Here is an 18,906-nt window from a genome sequence, read left to right as displayed (position 1 = left end):
ACTACGACTGTGCACACATGCAAGTAATAATGTGAAAAACAAATTCCCACATGTCACCGTGTACCTTTCGCTGTTGCTCCTGACTTTGTTCCTGCTGTGCTTGCCAAATTTCAAGTGTTTAAATATTTATGGCATTTCAGCAATGTTGAACTTTTTTTAATTATGCCATCTTCTGTTCCTTGTCTCCTTCATAAGCAAATCAGCACCGCAAGTTAAATTCACTTAATGCAGACCTTTGCATAAACGATGCTGTGGAATTGATTTTCGTTTTAAAGACAAATTCAAATTTTTAAATCTACCGAGAAAAGCGGGAAAGCAATGCAATACAAGCCCCACAACCTTGTGCAAAAATGCTAATGCCTGTTATTCGAAGATCTTGATTAAAATGATTCACAAAATAAATGAGCAATTGGCATTTTGTACTGAAAGATAAGCGTACTTAACCAAATTTAATTCCATTTATCATACTTTATAGCTCTTTATGCAGCTTCTGTAGGACAACATAGCCTGCTTAAACTTTAACACTATCACTTAGATAAAGAGAATGTGTGAGAGCAACATCATATTATCTCAGCAGCTAAGCCACAAAGGAGTCCTTAAAACAAAATCCAACATGGTGAATTATGCTAGGAAGATGATGGATGAACATCGATGCAATAGGTGAATACGACATTCATTATCAAGCATTGTGGTTAATCAAACTAAAAATTGAAAACACTCAAAGCCTGAAGTTTCAAAATAAATGTTTGTACTGATACGTATTGCTCAATTGGCATATCTCAAAAGAAATCTCCCACACACAATTAAAATTAAATAAATTACAAGACGCAACAATTTAAATGTATTTGCTCATGAAATAAAGAGGCATAAAGGAAAGGAAAGGGAAAGAAATTAACTGCACATACTCGTATTGGACTTAAAGATATGGTAGGCGTGGCTTTAAAGTTGACAATCAGTCATTTTTGCCTAAATGGTTGCATACTGGGGATGGGAGTCTCCTCATATCCACACAGCCAACGCAAACAGAGCAGTGAACACACATAATCAGATAAAGCCCACAACCAACCGAGTCGTACATATATAAAATTTCCCAAGAGATAAAGCTAACCAAAAAAATAAAGAAAGAACGAACGACTTACATACACCGAATTGTTTACGCGAAATAATGTTTATATGAAGACGTAATACATGATGTTAGAAATGTATAACCTACAAAAAATAATTTAATATAAACGAAAAAGTGCCGAAAAAGGGCAAAGGGCAGGCCAAAAATAATATACAAAACAGCCACAATGGTAAAAAAAAGGCAGATTTGGGTTTCGCCAGAAGCTGTTCAGTGCTCAACCGAGCAATTTGACGGCAGCTAGGCATAAGTAGGTTCACAAAAGTACGCACACACACACTCACACAGTGTATAAATGTGTATGTAGATGAAAGTCCATCATAAAAGCCATCCAGCACTCAATAGGCCATCATATTTATGACCCACTCGACCGCCTTCAGTGCCTTGTATGGAAAAGTCAACGCTCCTCCGCTGGCTGCTTATCAACTGGGCTCATCACATAGATAAACCAACAAGCCCCTTTGGCGCTTCCCCTTTGACGACGACGATGACGACAACAACACTGGGGAACATCTTCGTCTTGGGCATTATCATGATAACGCTTAAAGTTATTTGGCTTGATGCTTTATATTGGGTTTGGCGCGTCCAACATTTGCATGCGCTCGCGGCTTCATATTTGCTTTTCTGCCACAAGCTTGTATGCAACACAAGCATATACTCTCTCTTTACCTCTCTATCCCTTACTCAATCAGTCACTAGCTCACTCACACACGCACTCATGCATACGCTCACATACATGCATATTATAATCAATTAGGCAAAGTGCATGGTGCTTTTAAAAAGTGGAAATGCAAATAAATGTAGGAAGTTTCATTAAAAGTTACACACTAAAGTGTTCTTTTTTAAATAAATAAATATATGCTCTGTTGGCGAACACACATACACATGCAGTCGAGTATGGACGGCGCCCTACCGACTGTCGGCTGCTTCTTGCAACGTTGCGTATACGCAACGTTAAGTGCCACTTTTGCGCGTAATTCTTCTCGTTCCTTTTTCACAAACTAGCACTTAAGGCAGCCATTATATAAAATAAACCATTAAATGAAACAAGTAGAAGGGAACATGCGAACCCTTCTTTTCTCCCATTAACCAACGACTACCACTTTAATTACATTTTAATTAATTTTTTCGCTACCTACTTGCGTATGGATGTGTGCCTATAATTACATATAATTACACAAACTTATGCGAGTTGTGTTAATTGAAATCTACTTGCGTTTTTGTTCACATAATTTTTTATTTAAATAACAAATACCAACATAAAAATACCGGAACTTTCAACCAACTCAACAGTAACTACAATTCAACATTTTGGCTCAACATTTCAACTTTTAAGCTAGAACTAAATAAAAAATCAAAACGAATCCAATTGTTACTCAATGCCGAAAGTCAACTACAATTGTTGACAACTTGAAGCCGAGGGAAAAGTTTGTGGATTTGCAATTAAAACTGCAAACTGAGGCCAAGATCAAGGCCGCACGATGAGTGCCTGAGTTTTTGACATTTGCAATGCAATTTGCAATGTCAGTGCAAGGCAGAATAATGTGATTAAAATTGTCAAGTGCTAAGCACACAAGCACATTTAAACACAAAGGACTAACGGTTGCTGCTGCTGGGAAGTCGGAAGCAACAGTTGCCCTGGACAGCAAAGACAATAAACAGCAGTACCGACAATGGACCAGTCGAGCAGCCGACTCAGCTCACTATGTAAATATTTGACCTAATGAAAAAGCGCGACCTAACAAAAACAAATGGCGACAAGGCAAACGGATAGCGTCAAGCAATGGGGTGCCGAACGAGCTCCCTGCTCTGTGGCAGACAGTCAAATAAACAAACAATTAAAAATGAAAGCGATGAGCGCGCAGCAGTGCGCAAAGAAAATAGTAAAAATGATGACAATGTCCTCGCAATAGGCAGTCGCCACAAACACATAACCTCACAGACATTTAAAGGCATTTGTGGAACTGGAGACTGTCCCGTAAAGGAGAGGGTAAAAGTGGCACATGTGCTGAGCTGAGCTGATGCCAAGCCGACGACTTAGAGTGCGTAAATGAGCATGCTACACAGAAATAGACACTTACACATGAGCACACAGCACAGACAGTCAGTCAGTCAGTCATAGAAACGGAAAGACAGTGCGTATACTTAAGATTTCTTTTCTTTTCTGCCGCATGAGTGACAATGTTGGAAAAGCTGTTTTGCTCATCATCAGGCCAACTCATCACGCCAATGCCCACACACTCACACACCCACCCACTATGTATGAATATATATGTACAAATATTTGTACACACACGCACAGACAAACACATTTACGCGCACAGCATAAATCTCATCGTGCATTCATCAATGTCAGGCCACAAGTTTGCTTTTCGTTTGTTATGGGGTTTGCTGTCTATGCCTGCATACTACACATACACATCCGCACAAATACATACATATTTCCATAACATACATGTGTACGCGAGGGCTGATAAATAAGTATCACACATAGACAAGCATACGAGATTGTTTTGAAAATTTTAGTCCTACATTTGAATTTTAACATCAATTTCAGCTTTTTATTTGTTATATATTAAATATTTTCAAATTATTTTACATGGGAGATTGTAACTCTAATATTCCTTAACAACAGAATCTTTGTAATTTTCTTCAAGCTCGCTTTGACCAGAAGGGTTTCATTTTAAAGTTAGAGTTCCTGATTATATAAATACTTTAATTCAAAGAAAGAGACGCAAGAAGTGTGGTCTTTCGTGATGGCAGCCGAAGCAAATAAATTCAATAAGTTTCAAGGTTTCTATAATTTCTAGCGTATTAACACAAATAATAATAAACAAGGAAGGAATGCTAAAGTCGAGCAGGCTCAACTCTTAAATACCCTGTACCACCCCACAAAAATTAATGTAATTAATTAATTAGTTTAATTTAATTACTTTAATTAATTAACTAAATTAAATATAAAATATTCCATAAATGCATACATACATTTACATTTACATCAGAATCGTGTCTATGCGTGTTTGTGTACTTGTACATATGTATGTATCTGTGCATTGGGCCTGGTTATACAAGTATGGCTTTAACTTTCTTTCTGATCAACCCATCATAATGAAACTTGGTATACGGATATATAACTTAATGTGACTACCAAATTTTAGTTCAAAATTCCAAGAATTACGGGAATTATAGAAAATCGTGAATTGGGAGTGGGGGCACATCGGGAAAAATGAACAAACTCGTCCTTTCTCGGGCTCAGGAGAATCTGTATGCGAAGTTTGGTTATTCTACTCTTATACTTTCTGAGATCCTTGCGTTCATACAGGCAGACAGACAGACGGACAAACAGAATATATATACTTTGTGGGGTCTATCACGCCTCCTTCTGTGTGTTCCATGTACACTCGCACAAAACTAATATACCCTTGTACCCTATGGGTACAGGGTATCAAAACTGCACATCTACGTATATAGTGCGTTGAGCCTATTGTAAGCTAATGTATAACACCGACCATTACTCTAGCCTGTAAATCAGAATTGATTGATTTACCCTCGAATGTTTACCCCCTATAATATATATGTATACGTATTGCTAAGTCATTGCTCGACAAGGCCCGCAAAATGATTCTACTATACAAGCATATTTTTCCTTTATATTTCTTAGCACACTACAAATGAAGAAAAGAAGATGATATTCCCATATCGTTTGCGCATCATCGTGCCAACATCACCTCTCATTGTTAAAGGCTTAAACCCGCTTGTTTCTATGTGAAGAAATTCATTTCAACACATTGATTTGCATATGCTCTGAAATGCACCGCAATGACCACAGCACAATGTCCTTGGGCAGTCGGTTCTTATTATTGCACGACTCTCCAAACGGGTGTCGACAAACTTTTGTATGCTGCTTGAGAGACTTCTGCGCAGTCTCTCAGTATTTCGAGGATACAATAAAAGTACTTGGCAAACGACAGAAACCGCTTGCCAATTCAGTTTTCGTTTAATTGTGGCATAAGCCAGAAAGTAATGTTCAAGGAAGTATAAATATGTAATTGGAATGCCACCTAGAGAAAATCATTCCACACCAAGAACGCAAGGTGGTGCAAATAAGTGCAGATACACCAAGAAAAAGACATTCATAATTATTCCTAACACTATATTTTGCTTTATTAACGTATATCCGATGCAACCGAAAGCGCATATGCAAAATGATAGAGATATAGTATTTCCACTTACTACGCATATGCTTGAAGGTCTAGGGAGGGATGAATCAAAATTAACACATATTCTAACCCCTATGTGTTAGAGGCGGATTGTCTGCCTGACTGACTGGCAGTCAGAGCTGGGCAACATTGCATTAATTTTGCTGGCAGCCGTAGCCGCAAGTTTCGCTTTACAAGCGTAGAGCACCCGCCAGTTGCAGATATTTCTGCCATCGTAGATGTTGCTGTTGTTGGCCAACTTAAGAACACACATAAGTATTATGTAAATACACCAATAGCAACCCACTGACGAGATGAGCAGGAGAGGGAAGCGTGGGCATGCATTTAATGCTTGACTTTCGTTTTTGTTACAGCCACAGTCAGTTTATCGATTTTTTAGTAACAGCAATTGAGATCACAGCGCCTCTCTTGTTGCCTGGCGTCTAAATACCTGCCCGAGAGACCGCGACAGGCAACACTTGAGCTGAAGCGGCCTGGCAGCTCACTTGACCTGAGCGCTCCACACGAACTCCCATATCTACACATTTCCATCCATAGCAGGCAGAATACTTGTTCAGTTTAAAGTTCATATTACTGTTGGGGCTTTAAGGTGGCAGCAGTGCGGAAATTGTCATAGCAATTGATACACGTGTGAGGAAACAATTTCTTTGCCCTTCAAAGAAATGCTAATAAGGTTCAGATTGTGGGCAGGCGATGTTCACCTCGACACCTCGACCGAGTCAAAGATTCAATAAGCAGGCAGCTCGGCAGCCAGGCAGGCAGACATTTGGGCAATTCAATTGAAACGTTCAAAGCTAACAAGCTGCAAAATAGCCGGAAGCGCATCTCACTCGACTCATTTCAGGGTTTCCTGTCGTGCAGCGCAACAAAACTTAAAAAAAAAACAAGAAAGGAATGCTAAAGTCGAGCAGGCTCAACTCTTAAATACCCTGTACCACCCCACAAAAAAGTAATTTAATTAATTAAATTAAATTAATTAATTAAATTAAATTAATTTAATTAATTAACTAAATTAAATATAAAATATTCCATGCATGCATAGATACATTTACATTTACATCAGAATCGTGCCTTATGCGTGTTTGTGTACTTGTACATATGTATGTATGTGTGCATTGGGCCTGGTTATATGGCTATAACTTTCTTTCCGATCATTCTATCATAATGAAACTTGGTATACGGATATATAATTACTAACCTAATGTGACTACCAAATTTTAGTTCAAAATTCCAAGAATTACGGGAGTTATAGAAAATCGTTAATAGGGGGGGAGTGGGGGGGTGGATCAGAAAAAATGAACAAACTCGTCCTTTCTCGGTCTCAGGAGAATCTGTATACCAAGTTTGGTTATTCTAGCTCTTATACTTTCGGAGATCCTTGCGTTCATACAGACAGACAGACGGACAGACAGACGGACAGACAGACGGACAGACAGACGGACAGACAGACGGACAGACAGACGGACAGACGGACAGACGGACATGGCTATATCGACTCGGCTTGTCATGCTGATCAAGAATATATATACTTTGTGGGGTCTACCAAGCCTCCTTCTGTGTGTTCCATGTGCACTCGCACAAAACTAATATACCCTTGTACCCTTTGGGTACAGGGTATAAAAAAAAAAATGGAAACGCCAGCAGATACAGATGATACACAGGAAAAGCATAACGAGAGCTCACAGTGGCAACGGCCGACAACAAAAAACAGCAAATCACTTGTAAACACTTAAGGAAAAGCAAAGACAGCGTTTGTGTGACAGGGTGTGTGAGCGTAGGGGGAGGAAGGGAACAAAAAACGGCCGAAAGGCAATGAAGCCAAACACAAATCAAAAGATAAACGCCAGACAGCAGCAGGAGGGGCAGCGACAGCGGCGGCAATAGCTGGCAATAGCTGGCCGTTTAAGCCGCAGGCCGGCAACAGTCAACCGACGGCATTCAAAAAAGGCAAAACCAGCAAGTGAGGCGCAACAAAAAAGATGAAAAATTGAATGTGTATCCGGGCCCTCACAGGCCTCTAGTTCTCAGCCTCAGTCCTTGCCTCAGCTGATGGCAGCATGTTGCGTAAATAAAGTGCAAATTTCAAAATGGCTATGGAACAGACAAATGAGCAGCCACAAGTGAGATGGCCGGCCGGCTGCTCTACGGATTGGTTGGTAGATTGCGGGTCGGTGGGTCGACCGACCAGCTGCGAACCACTCAAAATGACAAGTTACCACCATGATCGAACAGTGTGCAAGCTGCTTCAATAAAAACTGTAATATGTTACTGTCAATGCAAAGTACGATGAATGTAAAAAAGAAGAGCTTAATGCACATACACGTACACACACACACACACACACTCACATACACACACAACACACACTGACCGAATTACATCAAAGAAAAAAGAACTTTGACTCGTATTCTCGATACTCGAAATAAAAAACAAACTCAAAAAAAGTAACAAATTGAAAAACTGTGCATTGAAAAGTTTTCTATTTCCTTTTGCAACTTTCTTTTGCAGCTGCAAAACTTTTCGGCTGCTTTAAATGTCGATAAAAGTTTTTCAGCGCTATGGTAATAATATTCACCCTGCACAAAAAAACAACAACAACAACAACAGTAACTGGCAAATGCCCCGCAGCAGCTACAGATTGACAGGAGCACGACCAAGCTCTGCTCTTAGCCATGAGGGGGTGCCATCTGCTCCCTGTTTTCTGGCTTCGGCTGCTGCCTGCTTTCTACTTAATCTGTTGTATTGCCATTTTCAATAATGATTATTAGCCGCACAACTTTGGCTGGCTGGCTGCCTGGCTGGCTGGCTGGCTGGCTATACCGCTTCGACAACATTGCGGAATGGGCCATGGGTTGGGACCATTACCCAAACTTGCTTATGAAATTTTCTACATATTTGACGAGCACACAACTTAATTAAATACATAAAAAGCTGATTAATAGCTAAATTAAAACAAATATTGTTCGTGGCCATGGATCAAAAAACTCATTAATATTAACAACTTCATTTGAGCGAACAAAGGGCGTGTCGATTATTTTTTTTAATTATGCTAAGTACTTAGCAGTACTAGCTGTCGTAATTGTTGTTGTTGTTATTATTACGGTTGCAGCTGATGTCGCCGTTTGCTGCCCTTAATACTTATAAATTTTTAATCAAACACGCAAATTCTGCCTAAACCCTTTCACTGATTCACCCCATCGCTGGCCCACTTAGTTTTTGTGGCGTGGCTGGTGAGGTTAGAGTTTAAAGCACGTGAAGTGCTTGCAACTTGGGGCCAACAACTTGTGATCCAACCACCCCCCAATATTGTAAAGCCAAGGCCGTGTCAAAGTCACAAACTGTTTGAAGCACTAAAACCAAGTACAAATCACAGCGTACTGCGTATGTACAATAGTTTTTAGTGCTAACATTATTATACCATATTCCCAAATGGTGCTTTAAGGCGAAGACAACAAAATGAAATATAATTAGTTCAAATTTCAACATAAATGATCTTTAACCCTTCGTATGACTTTTTTCTGATTTCAAGGCGGTTTTCCATTAGATAGAAATGGAAAATAAAATTATACATGTTTTTTTAGTTTTTTGAAATTGTTTGATTTTGTAATTTAAAAAAAAAAATAAAACGATGTGTTTTATTTTTACATTTTAGTTATTTCTGTAGTGTATATAAATGAAAATTTTAAAAACAAATTTTTAATTTTATTACAGCTTAATGCGATCCCACATTTCTTGCATTTTTAGTTGTACTTTATATATTTAAAAAAAAATTAATACTAAAATAGCTAATTTCAGTGTAACCAAATCAAATACACTTAAAATACAATGTATAGAACTACATCAAAAAGAAACTTTGCAAATTTCGGGTTAAGTATGCTTTACAAAAACTAAAGCTAAACTGAAGCTCTTCTTTCGTTCGATAAAACATATACTTGTAATGTATGTGACTCGAAATGTCATTAATTGTTTTTTTAAATTATTTTCCTCGATATTTTTGTTTCCCTTATAGCTTATACGATTGCCTGTCTTATTTATTATTATTATTTATCCTTTTGATATTCTAATTATCTGGGATAAGTTAAAAGATAACAAACTGGATTTATTTCAAAAATTCAGCGTGCATTAAAAAAAAAAAAAAATAATAAAATAATAAAATAAAATATCTTACTGAATACACATACTTGTATAAGGCATTTGGTGTCTCTACTGCTACATTTTTCACTTTGCACAAACCTAATACTTATAATCTTGTACCTTTGAGGTACAGAGTATAGTGAAAACAGTGCCTCAATAAGACAAGTTTCATTTGCGCAAAATAATTTGATTAAATTTAATTAAATATTTCAGTCATTTCGAAGTTCCACTTCACTACTCTCTAGTTACAAAAGAGTAGAGGGGGATTGCGAAACGAAACTTGTTGTTTAACATTTCAAGGCTAAAATGCTGGCCTTAACTTCAGTTTAGTTAGCACACATCTAATGCACAAGTCGAGTGCGAACCTTTGCCTTTGACTAATTGATTGAGTGCAGAAAAAAACGAGCTGGCAGCAAGCCAGAAGCAAGACTAAAAGCAATAGCAGTCATTGCCAGGGTCGCTGCAACTGTTCCAGGTATCGTCATGCATAATGCATGACAGACATTGCGCTGTGTGTTAGTGTGTGTTAGTTTGAGTATGTGGGTAAGGAATAACAAACTATACGGCTACTAAAAATGTACGAGGCTGCAACACGGGTGGCAGCAAGCATTTTCAAGGTGTACTCGCTCACCAAATGACAACAAACAGAAGCCGTGGGAAGAAGGGGAACAATGGGGAGAATTGGAAGACGCAGCTCGACTGTGTGGGTTGAGCAAAAAGCATGTCAAGCTGTAGCATATAAAATTTATGCGCGCTCCACAAATGTTGTGCAACTTTGCCGAGCACTGTACACAAGCAAAAGGCTGCACTCATGCCAAACGCACACGGCTCATAAATTTTTATTGTGTGGTAAAGACAGCCGCCAGTATGGATGTTGATGTCGCCATTTCAGTACCCCCTCCGGCCCGTCCCTCGCTTTTGCGCTATGCTTATGAGAACGACTGACGCTTTGCATTCGACGCATGAAGAAATCGTAGCATCCGTTTGGGGCGCATTGCTATGCACGATATGCATGAAATGAAAAGTAATGAAGCACAGTGCGTTCGCACGCCATTCAACGGTAACAACAACAACAACAACAAACAAGAAATTCTCATATCTTCAAATGAACTGAGCGACCAGTTGAGCTGCAACAGAATCTGTAAAACGCTGACGATGGCTGCACAATAAATTCATTTCACTGTCTTTGCTGACTGACGGCCACTCGCATTCACATTCGCGCTTGCTCTCATACCCATACTCCATCTTCTGTCCATGCGCCCCGGCTAGACAAGGAGGAAGTGTTATTTAAATGCAGGATATTGCATGCGGAAATTTATTATCATGCGGCATGACATTAAAGAAAATAATGTCTTATGTGGCATCAGGATGCCAGACCAACCATCAGACCTTACACACCCGCCTGCAGCGCTCTTCCTTACTGCCGCTTAATGGCAAATTGTTTTTCAGATTCCCACTCCGCCCCCTCGCCCCTGTAACTACTCTCATTACTCTCTTGGCATCGTAGTTCCTTGGTCTCTGAGCGTGCAGGATGCGCAGCGCTCACAGTAATTAAAAAGAAACAATTTGCTTAATATAGTTTTGCCTTATCCGCTGCACCAGACGGCGTATGCGTAATGTTCACTCTTAATATGTCTCGGAGCATTGCCGGCGCGCTGTGTTAATAAAACCCATGCCTATGGCGTGGCTATGCCGTCACGCATAAATATAAATACCCACCAGAGCTTACAGCCTTACAATGAATGGGGATAATACGCAAAGTAAATGTACCAATTATTTTAATTAAAAATGAAATATTTCTCTCAAGCCTTCGAAGAAATATATACTTGTATATAATATATATATATATATATAATATATATACTTGTATATATTACAACCTATAATATTTTTTGCTGCTAATATTACTGTTTATTAGTATATATGTAGTAAACTGATACCACTGGTAATGCAGCAATACACACCAGTAAATTAAATAAAATTCAAATTAAATCACATCTAAGGTCATTTGAAACCTGCTCTTGGCTTTCACACATCCATAAAGTTTGTTTGATTTTAAATTTTCTCAAAAAAACCTAACAACTTTTTTATCAATGCACATAACAAGTTAACTTAGCTAAGCTAAGCTTCATTGGTAATTTTCCAAGAGTCAGCGCCCATTGTGTATACTTGATAAATTGTTTTGTGGTCAATTGCGTGGGCTGAAGTTTTTTTCATGAACTTATTAAAGTGCGATCCGAACAATACCAACAAGCAATTAAATATTAATGCAAATTTTTCATCAATATTGAGCCTATAAAAGCATTTTTCAATTGCATTCACACTTAGTGGAGAGATGCGAATTATGCAAAGCTTAGTACAGACACCTGGCCTGTGCAATATTTATGAGCTAATAAAAATCACACACAATCGACCTTCGTACATACACATACATACACGCACCAACAACCATGCAGAATAATAAACTACGCAAGTAATCGAAGGTAAGCACACGCAGCCAGGAACGAGAGTTATAAATTATTTGCAGTAGACTGATTGGCAAAGCAATAGCATAGTGGCAAGAACAACAAAATGCACCTAATGCAGCGCAACGCTCGCATTCATAGAACGGCGGAGTGGTTGTGGGGGCGGGAGGGGGGTCAACAGTCAACGGGACAACAAGTTGAATAACAGCGGCAACCACAATGGGTACACAAACATTGATAGTAGCTGTGCCCATAAAAGGCGGCCTAGGTACGAGTAGAACGTCAAGGCAGAAATAGTCGGGAGCAAAGATAGAGAAAAATGGCTCATGAAATGAAGCGGAAATGGCAGAAAAGCAACTAACACACACAGCCACTTTCAAAGTCTAACTTATATGTGCATAAGAGTCTTTGGGTGCATGTGAACAAGTGATAAACGTCCTTTTGCTCATGTGAAATTATTTGTATGCCTGTGACTGTGAATGAAATCGAGCGGCCCGTAATAAATGCAAGTCATTTATTTTATTTTATTTCATTTTATTTTATTTCAGTGAACTTTTAGTGGGGTAGTTGTGCTGGAAACAGAAAACAGCTGGCACAAAATACTGGCTTTTATCTATAAATTATATCAAAAATATGAGTATATACATATATTGTTGTGATTTATGTCTCTTATTGATAGAACCGAAGTACAATAAAAATGTATACTCGTAGAAAAACCACAAACACAAAACTGCAAAAAAAAAAAACTCGATATGTTGGGCCATATGTACTATGTGGAACGTAGATATACAGTTTTGTAATTGCCTAAGGCAAAAATCGAAGTTGATTTATGGCTTCAAAATGTAGGGCCCAGCCAGAGTTCATCCACTACGTGAGAACAAGAATATAATGAAATGTATTGTTTATCTATATTTTGGCGACGTTTCATTTAATTTGCACTTTAAAGTGAAAAGCTTGAAAATTATTTATTATTTTAATTTAAAGTGTGATTTCACAAATGTTGTAAATAGCAAGCCAAAATTAAAGGAGTTCTTATATACTAGATTGCACTTCTATTATACTTACAATTATTTATCTAAACATTTGCAACTATAATAGTGCTACTAACTGCCTATATATTCGTCATAGAACTGTTTAACTAAGTATATACCTGTTTGGTAAATGTATATTCTGGCCACTACCAAATGTACCTGCAGGTATAACGATACTCTGCCCTGCCCATACATAATGAATGCGCTCGTTTGCAGTGGCTGGCTGACTACAAGAGAGCCGCAACAAGTGCACTCAACAGTATAGCCTGCCCGGCATGGTGACATGCTGCCACATAGACACACACATACACAGTTACAAACGTAGGTATACTCGTATATGCTACATAGGTGTGCATTTATACGACACATGTTGTCTTCACACTCAAATGCACTTCAAACACCTCGACTGGCATACCACTATGCGACCGCAGCACGCACTAGCAATATACATATACATGTGTGCGTGTGCGTGTGTGTGTGTATGTGTGTGGCGAAAGCTGTCAGACTGCCTTCCCAGCTATCGTACTTTAACGCCTGTCTACCTTGAACGGTCACGACTGACATAAACTTCCGCATTAAATCGACTTTGAACTTGAAAATGTTAGTTACACGCCAATGCCACAAACATATACACATAAATACATAAACACACATAATACGTATAAGTTGCAGGTAAACAACGTGTTTGTGTTGGAATCCGTGAAACGTTGAGTAGTTGAAGGTTATGATGCGGCAGGCGCACATGCAAAATGCAACTTGAAATGGTTTTCATTTGTAGAAAATTTTTTTGCATGCAAAATTTATGCGCAATAGTTTTGCGCAAGCAGAGCACAACAACACACATAATGCATGAGAAATCTGTGCAGCCACATTGCATTTAGAATTCTTCGAAAAGATACGCGTCGAGCCACTGAGGTTTGGCCCTGTCCGTTGAGATGGCCAGTCACGCACACACATACACATACACACGCATACATTCATGAACGTGTCCAGAATTTTGAATAGCAACCACACAAGCAAATACTCAACAAAATCGACAGCTACATGCCTTCCTTCCTGAGCATCTCATGTTGTCCTTTTGACATGCACGCCGAAAAGTATGCAATGCTTTTTATTCGCTAGTTGAAGGTTCACTATTTTCGAAATTTCCTTTTTGGACTCTTCTCTTTTAAGCAAAGCAAACGAAAATGACGCCGTATTATAATTCATAATTCACGGCATTCAGCCAAACATGAAAGATGACCTTTCACAGAAAGCGCGGCATCTCTATGAATGCCACAAGCACACAAGCCAACAAGTCGCACATTCAGCTCGTTTCATTAGCCGCACACTCAAAGTTTTTCACACATTTCCAAGTGTGCTATGAGTCTGCGGCTTTTGCGGCTACTGCACTTGCTTTTCAGCATACAGACATTTATTTGCATGTGCAGGTTGTGCGCATGGAGAAGATGATCTGAGGAAGGGTGAAAAAAAAAAAAAAACACACACATGTGGAAAACGTTTGTTGTATATCAGCAGCGAATGCTGCATTATAATGAGCTGCCCGTTTCTAGCTAAGAGTAGAAATGCTTTTTTTCTTACGTTAGGTTTCATGAACACAAAGTTGCGGCTTGGCATTGGAAATAAAAATAAGGGTTTAATTTATCTACAAGTATTCCGTGGAATATTAAGTATTGAATTACCTTTTGAGAATTAATCTGTTGAGGCACCGAGCTTTTTCGGTAGCCTTTCTTAGTCTATGGATTTTGGCTGAAGCGGGCGTCAAACACGACAATTAAAACAAGAACGATTTCTTTTCAAATGTGCATCTGTATATTTTGCCGCGCAGGGCCAATTATGTTTGTCTATAAACCGAATTAATATACACGAATTTAAGAGGCCACCAACTCAAATAGTTGAGCCTTTAAGCAATATGCACAAAAGTAGAAGTGCGTTGTCTCGTACAACAGCACAGCGAGAAGCGTTACATTGGCACGGCGAATTTAGGTCAACTAACTTCGATTCTAACTTCGAGACTAAGAAAAGGATAACAAAAGGAAATTTACAAATAGTATATGTGAATAATTATGCGTCTGCTGCGGACGACTGCGCTGCCTGCGCCTGCTGCTTGGCCAAACATAATCAATAGACATTTTTTAAGGAAATGTGTTTTGAGTTTCGACCACTTTCGGTCGCTCGCTAGTCCTAAAACATAACACAAACTGAACTAATTGGCTGCCACTTTCAAAATGTTTGTTTGATTCAGTAAATAAGGAAATTAAATATTATTTATAGCACGTTTTTGTCTCAAAAAGCGCCAATTTTGTTTTTTAACTGCAATATTAATACAAGAAAAATACTTAATAAGCGACGGTTTTATACGCTTCAATGTCTTGAGAATTAGCCGACACTCATATCTTTCAAATAACATTATTATAATAGTTGCACACAAGCACGCGTACACCTGGATTCGTATTTCGTCGACTAACATCATAGAGCAACAACAACAGCATTTCACACTTATGGTATTACTGCCTTACACATGCTACATTTTGCAAGCGTTTATTGCGCCGTACATTTTGCCAGACTACAAGTATGCACGGTATATGTACTATGTGTGTAGATACTATATTTTACTACACTGTATACTTTATGCTGACATTTTTTATGCGTTTTAAATTTATTTCGCTATTGCGAAACCTCCGCCGGCTCTGCTTCTGGCGCCTGTCGCACGCACGCAAACTTCCGGCAGGCCACACATACATTCATATACTACTTATATATAGACGTCTATATATGTATGTCACACATGACGACAGCAGCGAGTGGCGGTTTGGTTGCCCTACTGACTGCCTGAACGACTGGCTAGCTAGCTGGCTCGACTGACTGGCAAAGAAATGCAAACAACTTGCGTGTCTGTCTTCATTTTTATTTATCGCGCAAAGTGATTGTGTGTAATTGCAAAAATTGCGTTAAATTATTTAACGTGAGTGGCGTGCGACCTGCACATACACTCGTACGTTTGTATGCATGTGTTTATGCATTTACATGTTCGTGTGTGTGTGTGTGTCTTTGTGTAAAAGCAACGGAAAGAGAGATGGAGGGTGGAGCAATCAACAGACTGCAGGCGGGGCGGCATTTCAATTTCATTTACACTTTGCGCACATTATGTATGTATATGAATATGTGCATATGCATGTGTGCAGAAGTGCGTTGTGAAGGAAATTGATATAATAAATTGTTCACAATGGCAAAAAATTGGCTGGAAATAGAATGCGGCGTATATTGCAGGAAATTATTTTCATACATTTAAAAAAAAACATTAATAAGCATCTTAAATTTTGAAGTTTACGACTAGTTGTTGACTAACAATGTTTTGTATTTCATTGCAGATGCGCGTAAATGAATGTGAATACTTGATGCGGGGCAATTGGCCCCTATTCTGCACAAGAACACACAAATATACAAAATATATAGAGATAAATAGATATACAATAAAAGCAATAAAGGGCAATAGAACGATGTCAAAATAAAATAAAAACAAGAAAACCAACTTACATGTCAAAGAAATAAGAATGCGTGCTCGACAGAAACAACGACAACAGGAACAGCAACAAGATACAGCAGTTTCGGCTACGTCAAGAGCGCGCACAAAGAAAACGGAAGTGAAATTTACTTAAAGGATATGAAAATAGCGCATAAACGAGCCATAACACATGCACAAACGGAAGAGCTTAAAACGAGTACAAAAACCATGAACAACAGTCGGCACATGCACTACCACAATCAGTCAAAAAGCCATAGCAGCAACAACAATAAAGAATACTGCCAGCACAATAAGCACCAACAATAACAACAACGACGACGACAAGAATTACCAAATAAAAGTGAAAGCCGAAGCGAAAGCCAAAATTTGAAACGTGTACGAGTACTTTTCGTTTCGTTTGAGCGTGTAAATACTTAAAAGCTCGTTAAGGGCTACACATCCGCCCACCCAACTCACCCAATCCACCCAAACCTGTCATAGTCAACCCACCGCAGAGTTGATCACGACACTCTGGTCCGCACACACATACTCGTATATGTATGGTATGACCATGCCGAGAAGCCCGCCATTATCCACGTGACTTCATGGCAACATGTCTGCAACTGAGCAACGCTACGTCACCATCAATGTCTGAGTGGCCACTCGCTATTTATTGTTATTGCCCGTCTACGCGGATGCAGCTAATTCGCTGCTTCTCTCTCTGCTGCTGCACTGCAATTGCTTAGTCGCATTTCCCCTTCCGTTCGGCACACTCTCACTCTCACGCTCACGCTCACATCATCTCATCATTTTCGCTGCGGTCGCAATTGAGTGCACAACGAAATGGCGAACGACGCAAATTTCAATGGTTGGTACTTCATAGTCTATAGTCCATAGTTTATAGTCTGTTTATTTAAATTGCCCAACTTCTGTCCAATTCTTGCAGATGCGCTGGATTTCATTTACATAGCCAACAGCATGAATGACAATGCCTATCTTATTGCCGACGAGGACGAGGCACAGTCGCGAATCATGGACGAAGCGAACGATAGCATGGATGACGATGACGATAGTGGAGATGGTGGTGGTGGTGTTGGTGGTGTTGGTGGTGTTGGTGGTGATGGTGATGACAACAACAATAACCAGTACTACAATGACGGCTATTTTATGAGCACTGGCAATGGGAATGGCAATACTGATGCCAACGCTCCCTCCCCCTCAGCAATTGATGCCGCAACCACCTCACCGTTGGCAACAGCTGCACTAGCAGCTGCCGCAGCCTCTGCCTCGGCAGCTGCTGCAGCGGCACGGATCACAGCAAAGGCAGCCCACAGAGCTCTGGCCGCCAATGCAGCCAACAAGGCGGCGAACAAGGCAGCCATTGAGGGAATCTCGGATGCCACAGACAATAACTATACCAACGTGGCTGTCGATCTGGGCGCTATGCTGCTCAACGATTCACTAATGTTCGGTGCCAACGAGACCGGCCTCAGCATATTCGGTGATTTGGTTAACCAGAGTGGACAGCTGTTGAATGCCACTGTTGCGGTCAATGCGACCAAAGTGGCCGACGATGATTTCACGCAGCTACTACGCATGGCTGTTACTTCTGTGCTCCTTGGTCTCATGATACTCGTCACCATAATTGGTAAGTGCGGCGACGGTGGTGGTGGTGGTGGTGGTGGTGATGGAAATTGTGGCAGCGGCTGTTACATCAAAACGTCATTAGACTAAATTATAAAAGCCACGACCACAGCCACTAAGCATGCGAAACAAAAACAAAGCCCAAGACTAAGCATAGACATAATTATTTGTGTGAAGCCGACCACCAAGACCTTACACCCCGTGCTCCCTTTCTATCACAAAAACAAACACATACACAAAAACACAAATTCCTTAAAGGCAAGACTCGAGCACGCTTTTGCTCACAAATCCAGGGTGCAGACTGGCAATTCATTGGGGAGTAGCAGCAAACGATAACAATTCAATAAGCCAGTTGGGTGGAGAAAGTCGACAGACTAGCTAGCTGGCTAATAGGCAGGCTACGTGGCTGACAGTCGAGTTGTCAGCTGATCCAACCATCCCCAAGCAAGTCAAAATATTGTTGAAGCCACAACATGTGCTCCAAATTGTCAGAAATAATATATCTACAATTTAATGAAACATATATTTCGGCAATTCTACTGGATAGTACGTAGTTCATCTTTTGCCCTGAATGCAAAGGGTAAAAAAGATATAGTATCCCATAAAGAATACATATTTTTAATTAGAATGGCGGAACATATGCAAATAGAAATCCCAATATTCTAGAATAACTTTAAAATATTCAAGTATTTTGGCAAATAAGAAAAGATGTTCTGGTTCGTCGCTGTTCTGTAATCGTACTTCTTCTACTTTTGTTCAAGTTTTATTCTAACTGAACCATTGT

At 39.5% G+C, this 18,906-nt stretch overlaps 1 protein-coding gene across 1 annotated transcript in view; it reads left to right on the top strand.

Moving 5' to 3' along the window:
• Nucleotides 1-18,906, top strand: part of LOC115625692 (5-hydroxytryptamine receptor 2A) — an 80,043-nt gene that overhangs the window by 16,224 nt on the left and 44,913 nt on the right. The window contains exons 2-3 of the mRNA XM_030520836.1: nt 16,345-17,346; nt 17,425-18,126. Of these exons, the coding sequence (XP_030376696.1) occupies nt 17,322-17,346; nt 17,425-18,126 (727 nt within the window). The 5' untranslated portion in view covers nt 16,345-17,321. The remainder of the gene's footprint in view (nt 1-16,344; nt 17,347-17,424; nt 18,127-18,906) is intronic.

This window comes from Scaptodrosophila lebanonensis, unplaced genomic scaffold (assembly GCF_003285725.1).
Source record: "Scaptodrosophila lebanonensis strain 11010-0011.00,11010-0021.00 unplaced genomic scaffold, SlebRS2 tig00000001-arrow-pilon, whole genome shotgun sequence".
Taxonomy (NCBI): domain Eukaryota; kingdom Metazoa; phylum Arthropoda; class Insecta; order Diptera; family Drosophilidae; genus Scaptodrosophila; species Scaptodrosophila lebanonensis.
This window is presented reverse-complemented; position numbering and strand designations above follow the sequence as displayed.